We start from the raw sequence: 13,186 nt of genomic DNA on the forward strand, positions 1-13,186 counted from the left end.
CATTCTGGTAAATACTGCCGTAGCTGAAAGAAGTTTTTCAAATTAAAATTGGTTAAAATCTACCTCAGGACTTCTATGCGATAGGAACGACTATCAGACTTGTCGTTGAAACCGAAAATCTAGAGAAATTTAAATCTTCTTCAACTATGGACGGTTTAATAAAAAAATTTACTGAAAAAGAGGCGTTGAAAAGTTCATTTTTAAATTGTTTAAGTACCATATTATTGGCTCACAGCAGCATTTGTATTTGTAATTATATTTGTATACATTATAACTATATTTAACGAATGTTTTGTTCAATACAAGCGTTTTTGCTTCTCTTGTTGAACATTTTTTTAGCACTATCCCCACGACAAACTATGACGCAGGACAAACTACGCCACTGCTTAAAAGGTTATGATTATCATTTAAAACTATTTAAAATCTTTATAAAATTATTACATATTGCCATTTTTCACTAATAACAGTTAAAATAGAAGAACAAAAGTATCACTATTGTTAATAATACAATTTTTCTTCTTGTCTTAAATTCCTTTGATGATTTTTAATGTGTATGTTGAATCAATAGATGTGAAATCGTACTTCAGAAAAGACGAAAAGTAGAAAGCAATTCAGAGAGGGAAAGTAATTTTGATAATAATTAGTGAATAGTCCGAATCTGAATATTCAGTACTTGATATTGAAGTCGAAGAGGAAAAAAATTTTATTTTGAGAAATGGATAATCTTAATACAATATGCTAGTTTATAATTCGACGTAAAAAGTATCCAAAAGTTGTGCACAGACGAATTTTCTCAAAGTAATTCACTACTCGTATTCAAAGTGATAGGTGAACATCAGTGAACTAAAGAAATAAATACAAAAAATCTAATGGATTGGGTGTCCCATAACCATTCCCGATCCCTTTCTAGTCGTCTGGATCTAGCAAGAGCAAGTAAGATTTCAATAAAAAAGTAAGTACCTACATATTGTATTTTTTTATAATTTTTTAGCACAAGCTACTGAATTTGTTCCAAGAGTTATCAGTTCCAGTACATCTGCTTCCCCTAATTTCTTTGGGTAAATAATTTCAAAATTTATATTTACTAAATACATATTATACTTCTTTTGGAGCATGAAATTGCTTACTTAATACACTTATATCTATTCCAATTGCAGTTATTCAAGTTCAAACTCTTCACTTCATTCAATATCGAAGAAATTAGATGATGGCAGTTTATCAACGTCCCATATTTCTTCGGAATCTTCTTCGCCCCCCTTAGCAAACTTGCCGAACAATTCATCTATTGTAACTAGTTCGCCTGTGCAGTCAGAGAAAGTGGGATCTAGTCCGGGACCTTCTTTACCAGCCTACCAAGAAAATGTGGGTGGTACTACCTACTTCTATCAGATACAGACCACTCCAGAGAACTGCCAACCAAGTGAAACTGCAGGTACACTAAATGTTTATTATTTATTTGTAAATTTATTTAATTTTAAGGGCCACCCTTTTGTAGCAGTGGTTTTACATACATGTAATAAAATATATCTCATTATACTATAGAACTCTGTGAGAGAAACATCTGTCACTTTACACCTTCACAAAGATCTAATACAAGAAAACGTCATCCAAAAACTTGTGAAAATTTAAAAACGATAAGAATCAAGTATTATACCCACATATACACTCGTGTGCAAAATTAACCGGACACCTTAAAAATGGGTAATTTTGATGTCTCGCAATTCCTAAACCTGTTGTCCGATTTAAGTGATTTTTTAATATGTTATAGCCTTATTCTTTAACAATACCGTTTTAATAATATTGTTGCTAAACAGGTAAATTTTCATTGTATACCGGCTGTACCAATGAAACTGTGTTTTTTTCTCAAACTTCGCATCGCCCTGTGGAGTATTCTAACATTTACAAAATACTCAAATTTAAACCCAACTATAGCCTCATGTTTTCTCAACATTCTGTTTTTTGAGTCATTCGCTTATGTTGGACCGTTAAAAAGTTAGGTACTTTAACAGTTAGCCATGTTTTTTATCAAAACAGTATGTTTTTAAATAAGCATGGCAAACTTTATGGAGTTATTCTACATGAAAAAATAATGACGGTTTGCTTGATAAACCTATGTCCGCAAATGCGTAATTTCTAAGATAGAGGGTGTTGAAATTTTTCTTATAAACTGACGATTTATTTATTGCTTTAAAACCGGTTGAGATATGCAAATGAAATTTGGTGGGTTTTAAGATGTAGTTATTATACAACTTTTGACATACAAGTTAGAATTTAATATTCACCATTGGCACGCATACAGGTAATATGAGCTGTCTTATTACCCGTATGCGCGCCAATGGTGAATATTAAATTCTTAGTTGTATGTCAAAAAATGTGCAATAACTACGTCTTAAAACCCACCAAATTTCATTTGCATTTCTCAACCGGTTTTAAAGTAATAAATAAATCATCAGTTTGTAAGAAAAATTTCAACACCCCCTATCTCAGAAACGAAGCAATTGCGGACATACCGTTTATAAAGCAAACTGTCATTATTTTTTCATGCAGAATTACCCTTTAAAGGTTGCCATACTTATTTGAAAAGACCCCGTATTGATGAAAAACATGGCTAGTTGTTAAATTACCTAACTTTTTTATGGTCCAATGTACGCGAATGAATCAAAAAACAAAATGTTTAGAAAACATGAGGCTATAGTTAGATTTCAATTTCAGTATTTTGTAAATGCTAGAATATTCCACAGGGTGATGCGAAGTTTAAGAAAAAAACACAGTTTCATTGGTACACCTCGTATACAATGAAAACTTACCTGTTTAGCAACAATATTATTAAAAGGGTATTGTTAAAGAATAAGGCTATAACATATTAAAAAATCACTTAAATAGGACAACAGGTTTAGGAATTGCGAGACATCAAAAATTACCCATTTTTAAGGTGTCCAGTTAATTTTGCACCCGAGTGTAGCATATAGTCATTTTTAAAATATAGTGGTCTTCAATAGAGAATGTTTTAAATAAAATAGTTTGTGTTTTTGTTGGTTTTTGACAATTCAATCAGTCATTTGAGAAACCCCACATGTTCACAAAAGCAAAGTTGTATAAAAGTACAAAAAGCATCTTGGGGTTGCCGCGTTTCTCTTGATTCAGAAAAATTTCTCAACTCTCTAGGTTCATTTAGCATGTTAAACAGAATCAGGTTTCTCTTGAAACCTGTGACTATATCTAAGGTTATAGTGTAGGAAACAAAGGTTGAACCTTGCAAAATGGACACAAGTCCGGTTGTATTTTTTTTTCTGGTATATCAAGGGGTGCTTATTATAAGACTAAATTTTTCTGAAAAAATTTCGCCCCGGAACCCCCCTTTTCACCCCTTTAAATAGGGTAATTTGTGGTTTTTGCGGAACGTAGCCCTTCCTGTACCTTTTACAAAAAATTTCTTTTGTAGAAATATGAAGAGGACTATATTTTCTACGATTTATTTCGCTACAGCATCTGTCTATCCTCCACCGTTTAGCGGGGGTGGCGCCCCAAAGTTGACAAGTTTTTAAAAGAGATGTTTTAAAAAAATATATATTTTTCCCTAACTTTAACGGAAATTAAGAAGAAATCCTGCGACAATTATTCACAAATAATTGATTGATTTTCTGGTATAGGTTTCACTTAAGGGTAATTGCCCTTTTTTTAATTACAGGGTGTTACATTTTAAAAAACCCTATTTATACCATCTGAACCGTTTATGCTAGAGTAAAAATACTTTCAGCGATTACCCATGTACTGGTGCTATTTACAAATTTGTATAATGCACCTCCATTTTTTCCCCGGAACCACCCCAAAAAAAAGAAGAATTAATAAATAAAGCGATTTTCTTGGAATCCTTCACACACAATGCCCGTTATTAATATGCTTTATATATATCATTTTGTGCACGTTATTATTACCCATGCATGGACATCAAAAGCGATTTCCTAGTGCAACCCCTGTAGCCAAAAAAATAAATGAAATGGGGGGTTGAAAATTTTTTTTGTTTTTTGCTTTTTGATCCATGTGGGCATATGCTTCATCAATAGTGCTTTTCAAAAATATATATGGTTATTGCAACATCCCTGCCGAAACCATCCCTATCCTTGAAAATATACTGCAGACACTACCCCGATTCCTTGGCGAGCATGTTTTTACGATTTTCTCATTAAGTATGCATTTTTTTTAAACAAAACTTATACAAGGTTAAGACCACTATTTACTCTAAAAATTAGGTCCTATTCATTTTTTTCGTATAAGCAACCGTTACAGTGGCGCCGTAAACCTCATATATGCTTTGGCGGGCTCCAGTTTTTGTTTTATTTTTTCGTCATCTGTTCGTTTTATTGATAAAATACTTATGTAAAATAAAACAACACAGTGTAACCTACAAATTATGACATGCGCATTTTACAATCTTTGCGCCCCTAAGCCACAGTGGTGGCCCAAAATAAATTTTTGCATATTTTCGCCACCTACACGCATTTTATTGCATTAATGCTACCTTAATAGCACAATATTTACCCTTAGGTGGTCGCTAAGCAGTGGCGGATCCAGGGAGGGGTGTTGGGGGTGATCACCTCCCCCCCTCTCAAACCAAGTGATATTATATTCAAAGATTATAAAAATATTCTTTTATTTTTATAGAAATTTAGCCAATTGGCACCCCCCTCTTAACGATGCTGGATCCTCCACTGTCGCTAAAGCATAAAAAGTACGCCATTCTTATAAAAATAATAATATAATATGTATAAGTATTTCTATAAAAATAAATGAATGTTTTTATAATCTTTGAATATAATATCACTTGGTTTGAGAGGGGGGAGGTGATCACCTCCATCGCCCCTCCCTGGATCCGCCACTGCTTAGCGACCACTTAAGGGTAAATATTGTGCTATTAAGGTAGCATTATGCAATAAAATGCGTGTAGGTGGCGAAAATATGCAAAAATTGATTTTGGGTCACCACTGTGGCTTTGGGGCGCAAAGATTGTAAAATGTGCATAGGTCATAATTTGTAGGTTATACTGTGTTGTTTTATTTTAAATAAGGACTTTATCAATAAAACAAACAGATGACGAAAAAAAAAACAAAAACTGGAGCCCGCCAAAACATATATGAGGTTTACGGCGCCACTGTGCCGTAACGGTTGCTTATACGAAAAAAGTAAAAAGGACCTAATTTTTAGAGTAAATAGTGGTCTTTAACCTTGTATAAGTTTTGTTTAAAAAGAATGCATAGGTAATGAGAAAATCGTAAAAACATCCTCGCCAAGGGATAGTGGTAGTTTCTGCAGTATATTTTCAAGGATAGGGGTGGTTTCCGCAGGAATGTTGCAATAACCATATATATTTTTGAAAAGCACTATTAATGAAGCATATTCCCATATGGATCAAAAAGCAAAAAACAAAAAAAAATTTCAACCCCATATTTTATTTATTTTTTTATTGCTACAGGGGTTACACTAGGTAATCGTTTTTGGTATCCATGCATGGGTAATAGTAACGTGCACAAAATGACATACGAAGCATATTAATAAAGGGCATTGTGTGTGAAGGATTCCAAGAAAATCACTTTATTTATTAATTCTTCTTTTTTTTTTGGGTGGTTCCGGGGAAAAAATGGGGGTGCATTATACAAATTTGTAAATAGCACCAGTACATGGGTAATCGCTGAAAGTCTTTTTACTCTAGCATAAACGGTTCAGATGGTATAAAAAGGGGTTTTTTAAAATGTAACACCCTGTAATTAAAAATAGGGCAATTACTTTTAAGTGAAACCTATACCAAAAAATCAGTCACTTATTTGTGAATAATTGCCGCAGGATTTCTTCTTAATTTCCGTTACAGTTAGGGAAAAATATATTTTTTTTAAAACATCTTTTTTAAAAACTTGTCAACTTTGGGGCGCCACCCCCGCTAAACGGTGAATGATAGACATATGCTGTCGGGAAATAAATCGTAGAAAATACAGTCCTCTTCATATTTCTATAAAAAAAATTTTTGTAAAAGGTACAGGAAGGGCTACCTTCCGCAAAAACCACAAATTACCCTATTTAAAGGGGTGAAAAGGGGGGTTCCGGGGCGAAATTTTTTCAGAAAAAGTTAGTCTTATAATAAGCACCCCTTGATATAACAGAAAAAAAAAATAAAACCGGACTTGTGTCCATTTTGCAAGGTTCAACCTCTGTTTCCTACACTATTAGTAAAAAAACAAAAACCATTTTTTTTTGACATGTCAACTATTATTTAGCGTTTTCTTATCTTGAAGCTATTGTAAAAAAAAGAGTTAGCTGATTCTGTCTCCACAATCTAGTTAGCAGTAACATGTATTTTGAATTAAATAAATTAGATACATTCTTCTTTTTATGTCAATATTCGAGGGGTTCGAGCGAAAACCTGATAACTAAAAATAACATTGTTTAGATATAATTAATCGCTATTAAAGATTTTAGGAAGGTTGAAGAAGATTTCAAATCGTCATAAAAAGTTTAATGACGATTTGATTGAACTTCCTATCACGATTTGAAATCTTCTTCAAACTTCCTAAAATCTTTAATCGCGATTATATCTAAACAATGTTATTTTTAGTTATCGGGTTTTCGCTTGAACCCCTCGAATATTTAATTCAAACAATTTTTTTAGACACCCTGTATAAATAATTATGTCAATGTTTATACTACTGAATAGAGAATTGAATTACCTTTCAACTGAGCTATCACACGACCCCTACTGTCATTTAAAAAAATCATCTATGCCGTCATCACGCCCAGATGGGTGACGTCACTAGTATGATATATATGCCAAAAAGTCAAAATTTAAAAATAAAAATTGACCTGTTTCGGGATTTATTTGAAAAATCGTCCATTTTCGAGAAAATGAATTTATTCCAACCTTTACGTGCTCACTGTATATTGCAATAATATTAGATGACATAAATTTATTTCTTATCTGCCATCATGTATCTTTTTTTTTGAAGTTATACTTCTTTAGGCGCGATTGAGATTGAGGGTGAATTTATTGTTGATCCGCGCGCGTGCGCACACCGACAGTATGGTATTGTATTAGTCGTATACAGGCTCTGATTGGATGTTGAAATGATCTGTCAATAATAAATAATTGTTCAATATGGAGGTAAACAAATGTATAATATATTAGTTTTATTGTTGTGAGGACAGAAACAAAAAAGTTTTATAACTGTAGTGACTTTTAAATAGTTTTTAAAAGCAACAGGTACGTAATAATAATTGTTAAATGTATCAGTATCCTAATAAAAAATTCCATAGGTAGGTACCTATACCTATTTGAACCTACCAAAATACATAGTATCTATGATTAGTATGTAATACTTTTATTTACATAATTTGATTACTATCAAAAATTCTATCAATATTCACCTAATATATTGTTTTCTTACTCTATATTTTGTTGTATTTTTTCAATTCTAAATCATTTCAATTCAAAATCAAAATAATTTGATTTACCTAATTCAAAATGTCAAAAGTTTAATCCGTTTAGTTAGTCGATCTTCGCAAATAATGACGCATTGCCTCCGTGGCGAAGCGTTCAAGGCGAATGAACCCCAATACCAACCGCACTGATAAAAGCTGGTTCGAATCCCAATGGAAACTTTTATTGTTTTTATACATTTTATGATTGTAAGTATATTTATTATATAATTTTATTTTCAGAAAATACGTATTTAGTTAAAAAAATTTCCGACAATTAATGTTCAGAAATCATTTGTGGCATTTTTAATGTGTTTCTTTGTGTTTTATTCTTGTATTATTTTAATTTTTGGCACTGTTTTAATAAAAATGTTTGAGAAGTAGTAAGTATAAATTAGTTTAATATTTAAATAAAATACAAATAAAAAGTATATTATTTCGTTTAAATCATATGATAGAAGTATAACTTCTTACGTGCGTACAAAGTACACACACATTCTTTTTTTCAATATATTTCTCTTTTGTTCTGAAGGTTTCTTCCATTTCATTTATATTCAATGTATTCTACCTTACAGTGGTCTTAAAAGTTGTACCTATTATCATTCTGCCTTTTATCCTGTAAAATTTTGATCTTTTTTATTTTTATTTATTATAAACATCATCAGTTCATTACAGCTCATTATGAGCCAAAGCCTTTACAACAAGCCTTGGTATTATACAGTGAGGACGTTTAGGTTGGAATAAATTACTTTTCTCGAGAATGGGCGATTTTAGAGATAAATCCCGAAACAGGTCAATTTTTATTTTTGAATTATATATTTTTGGCATGTAGGTATATCAGTTGGCACTTCATCAAAATGGGCGTGATGACGTAATCGATGATTTTTTTAAATGAGAATAGGAGTCATGTACTAGCTCACTTAAAAGGGAATTCGCTATTCAGTAATATAAACATTAACATAATTTTTTATACAGGGTGTTCAAAAAATTTTTTTTGGATAAATTAATTGAAACAAAAAGAAATGTAAGCAATTTATTTAATTCAAAATACATTTTACTGCTGACAGAAAACAGGTAAAAATGTTTATTTCACAAATAAACATTGCTTTTCGCTTAAATTCAATGTTCAAACTGCTAAGAAACAGATGGGTGGCAGCTTTAGCATTGAATTTAAGCATAAAACAATATTTATTTGTCAAATAAACATTTCTTTCTGTTTTCTGACTAAAATGTTTTTTGAATTAAATGAATTACATACATTCTTCTGTTTGTCTCAATTTAATTAACAATTTTTTTTGGACACCCTGTATAAATAATTATGTTAACGTTTATGTTACTGAAGAGAGAATTAAATAATCTTTCAAATGAGCTATCGCACGACTCCTACTCTCATTTTAAAAAATTATCGATTACGTCATCACGCCCAGATGGATGACGTCACTAGTATGATATATATGCCAGAAAATCATAATTTAAAAATAAATATCGACCTGTTTCGGGACTTCTCCCCAAAATCGCCCATTCTCGAGAAAATTAATTTGTTCCAACCTAAATGTCCTCACTGTATGTTTATTAAGCAACTAATACTGGTACTGGCAAATCACAGACAAAGGTGAATTAATCGGTATGTTAGACCCTTATTATCCGTGCTCCATAGGACCAGACATCATGGAAGTATAATTGAAAAGCACAGATATTATGAACATTTATTTATTTTTTATTATTGTTGCTCAAAATAGTCTAGGTTACTAAAATTAACACACAAAAAATGTCCTACAATAAATTAAGCATCAATTAATGTCTTTTAGCTTCCAAGATACTATCAGTTTATATCTGTGGATCTGATACAATTCAATAAGTGTATTTTTACAAATGAAGGGTCAGGGGGAAGAATGATGAATATCTATCTGCAAGCATTTTCGGTAAAATGAGGAACAAAGTTACATATTCATTGTTTTTACCCCTTGTGTCCAATCTTGTGACGTGATTTTAAGACGATTATCATCTTTATTTCCCCTTGTCCATTCACAGGTTGATAGTACTCTTTCTAAGATAATAGATTGCACAAAAATCTCAAAATGATGAAAAATTGACATCAATCGTTTTTCCCTCTGACCATTCAAATTCTTTATCTGTATTTGAACATGGCCTCCTCTAGATATTTCCATCTATTCTTGTTCTGTGCCTCTGCTATCTAATTGGTCACAGTTATCTTATTAACCTTAAATGTTGTACATATTGTAACGAAAGAGAACTCTTGGCCGACCCCCCGTATAAAGGTAAACAACAAGAGAATGACGTAATCTAATCTTCGCGGCGTCCCGAGAGTTCTGGAAGGTACCTCACGTGAGCGTGCCGACAGACAATGGATCGACTGGTATAGAGATGGGAGATATATCGAGATGGGCACGGATATTTCTGGAATGTTCTATAATAACTGTATCGCATATACAAATACGGACAGATTTTTAAATAGAGTTAGTGAATAATATAAATTCGATCTGTAACTTGTATAAATAAATTCGTATAAACGAACCAAGAGTATTGTTTTAAACAGTAATTACGCTACAATATTATTAATAACATAAATGTTATCGTATTTCTTTGTTTGTTTTCTCCCAAGTAGAATACTGTGTAATTTTTCTTTTTAATATTTCCTTCTCCTTTTCATCTTACTTCTTGTAGTGCTAGTATGTCAATTATGTATATTAGAATTTCTCTTGCTACCTCTTCCATTTTCCCTAATCCCTAGTTGTTTCTTTTTTGCCTATTTCTTTTTCTTATATTTGATTCACTGTTTCCTTTCAGTGCTAGTTTTGTCATCATGTTTTCATTATCGTTTTCTTCAGTTTCCTTTAAAGTCTCCTTAAATCCCATATACTTATTTTTCATATCCATTTGCCGGGTCGTTTTAGTGCTACGAGTAGCTTGTTCTTTTCTACGTTAGGTACACTTTGACATATAATCCCAGTTTTTTGTCTTCGCACTAGTATTTTTATGGCCTAGGTTATTTTTACCATTTTTTCTAATTCATTGTTGTTACCGCTGGTGATCTCTCCGTTAATAGGTTTTCTTTGAGGTGTTTTAGTATTCACAATTTTGCTTTGTGCCTGATTTCTTCTATATCCCAAGCTTTATAATTTAGCGATGTTTTCTGCTTCCTTTTAAGTGGTTTTAATTATTATTCCATGGTCTTGTATCTCCCTGAAGTAATATTCACTCACGTAAATGTTAAGTTTTTTCGAGTGCTTCAATTTGTTTTTTCGATTGAGAGTAGATCACTGATTGACCACAAAATTTACAAAAATTAAAAAGTAGAATTAGATTGGAATTTCGTAAAATACCTCAAGAAATGAACCACAATGTTAAAGAAGATTGTCGTCGTCAGTTCAATTACCGCCAGGAGACAGGTAGTTGGTACTTTAAACATTTAATTCAAGGAAGAAACGATTTTAATTTGTCATCATCCAACATTTTTTCTCTCAGTTTTCTGACAACAGTAGAATGTATTTTGTATCAAATAAATTATATAAAAATACTTTTTGTTGTTAAAATTAATTTAATTCAAAAATTAAATATTTTTTGGTCACCCTGTGTAACTTTTTCGGTTATTTTGAGAACGATTCGAAAAATTGTGGTCAATTCATAATAAAAATTCCCTGTGGCGTACTGAACGAGTAGTATCCTTGTTATAGTATAAATTTTGCAATTAATGTTTTCATTTTGCAATAATATAATTTACTTTTTTGGAGGTGTTTATAAACTGTGACAAATATATTAACACGGGTCATTGCGTTTTGTTGTTATCTAAATTAATAATAATAATATTATGCCAGCAAAATTATATTGAAAGTAGTTATTTAAATATTTTACGTGTTTTATTTTTAACTATACAGAGTGAGTTTTATGTATGGAAACACTCAATTATCTCAAAAACGGCTTACACGATTTTTATATATTTTGGTAGGTATGGGTTTTCTAATGCGGCCGATATTATAGTGCTAATTACATTGTTGTCATATTTTCCGTTTTTCTGGAAATCTAATGAACTTTCTTATTTCAAATGGAACACCCTGTATATTTTTTGTGTTTTGAAGTCCCTAAGAAATACTGATAATTTTTCATGTTATATTCCCTATACCTAAATACCATAATTTCGGAGTATTGCTACATTTATTAAAAAAAAAATTTAAACAAATTATAAAAATCAATTTTTTTGACCCGGGTAAACACTATTTTAGGTTGTTTGGATCATGGGGAACAAAAAAGATCTTTTATAATTTTTCTCTAAAATTAGTCGTTTCGTTTCGTATAAACTCAGCGATTCTCAATCTGTGGTACATGTACCACTGGTGGTACATTTCATTACTTGCGGTGGTACACAAAACTCAAAAAAAATTAAAATAGTACTTAGTAAGTCTTCATAATACACTATAAAAATACAGAGTGTAACAAAAATACAGGTCATAAATTAAATCACATATTCTGGGACCAAAAATAGTTCGATTGAACCTAACTTACCTTAGTACAAATGGGCACATAAAAAAAATTACAGCCCTTTGAAGTTACAAAATAAAAATCGATTTTTTCCAATATATCGAAAACTATTTGGGTTTTCTTATTGAAAACGGACATGTGAAAATCTTAAAAAAAATTATAGTGAAATTTGTGCACCCGATAAAATTTTCATGGGGGTTTTGTTCCTTTAAACCCCCTCTCCCCAAACTTTTGTGTACGTTCCAATTAAATTATCATTGTGGCACCATTAGTTACAAACAATGTTTTTAAAACTTTTTTGCCTCTTAGTACTTTTTCGAAAAGTCAGTTTTTATCGAGATAGTTTGAATATTTGTCAAATCCACCACATATTTGTATACTGTTAAGTACGATTATTATATAGAGATCCGATAATAATAAATATGAAAATTTATTTATAAATTACAGATTGTGGTATATTTTTAACCATATTAAAAAAGAAGCCACATCTAGATAAAAGGTGCCTTATCGGAAAAATACTAAGAGGCAAAAAAGTTTTAAAAACACTGTGTTCAACTAATGGTACCGCAATAATAGTTTAATTGGAACGTACACAAACATTTGGGGGGTTTAAAGGCACAAAACCTCCATAAAATTGTTATGTAAACATATTAAAAAAGAAGCCGCATCTCGATTAAGACTGGTTTATTGAAAAAATACTAACAGGCAAAAAGTTTCAAAAACATTGTGTTTCACTAACGGTACCACAACAATAATTTAATTGGAACGTACATAAAAGTTTGGGGGGTTTAAGGGAACAAAACCCCCATAAAATTTTTATGGGTGCACAAATTTCACTATAATTTTTTGCCATAGTAATGCCACATGTCCATTTTCATTAAAAAATCTCTCAATAGTTTTCGATGTATCGGAAAAAATTGATTTTCATTTTGTAACTTCAGAGGGCTGTAACTCTTTTTCTGTGCATTTTGTACTGGGTAAATTAGGTTCAATCGAACTATTTTTGGTTCCAGAATATGTTTTAATTTATGACCTGTATTTTTGTTACACCCTGTATATGTGGTACCAAAAATAATAAAAAGAACTGTAGGTGGTACATGACTCAAAAAGTTTGAGAACCGCTATAAACAATTTAAAACTGAAAAAAATCGAATAATGACGATTGTCAAGGTTCAAGAACACAAATAAACAATTTTATTTTTGAAACTGCGAAGTACCCAAATTCAAC

At 31.3% G+C, this 13,186-nt stretch overlaps 1 protein-coding gene across 2 annotated transcripts in view; it reads left to right on the top strand.

The window, feature by feature from the left end:
* Positions 1 to 435: 435 nt before the first annotated feature.
* Positions 436 to 13,186, top strand: part of LOC114344260 (PAN2-PAN3 deadenylation complex subunit PAN3) — a 53,240-nt gene continuing 40,489 nt past the window's right edge. The window contains exons 1-3 of one of the 2 annotated variants that reach the window (XM_028295108.2): positions 436 to 933; positions 992 to 1,058; positions 1,158 to 1,432. In XM_028295108.2, coding sequence (XP_028150909.1) covers positions 870 to 933; positions 992 to 1,058; positions 1,158 to 1,432 — 406 coding nt within the window. In that variant the 5' untranslated portion in view covers positions 436 to 869. Of the gene's footprint in view, positions 953 to 991; positions 1,059 to 1,157; positions 1,433 to 13,186 lie in introns of both variants that reach the window. The other variant, XM_028295114.2, reaches the window with a different exon arrangement.

Source organism: Diabrotica virgifera, chromosome 7 (assembly GCF_917563875.1).
Source record: "Diabrotica virgifera virgifera chromosome 7, PGI_DIABVI_V3a".
Lineage (NCBI taxonomy): Eukaryota > Metazoa > Arthropoda > Insecta > Coleoptera > Chrysomelidae > Diabrotica > Diabrotica virgifera.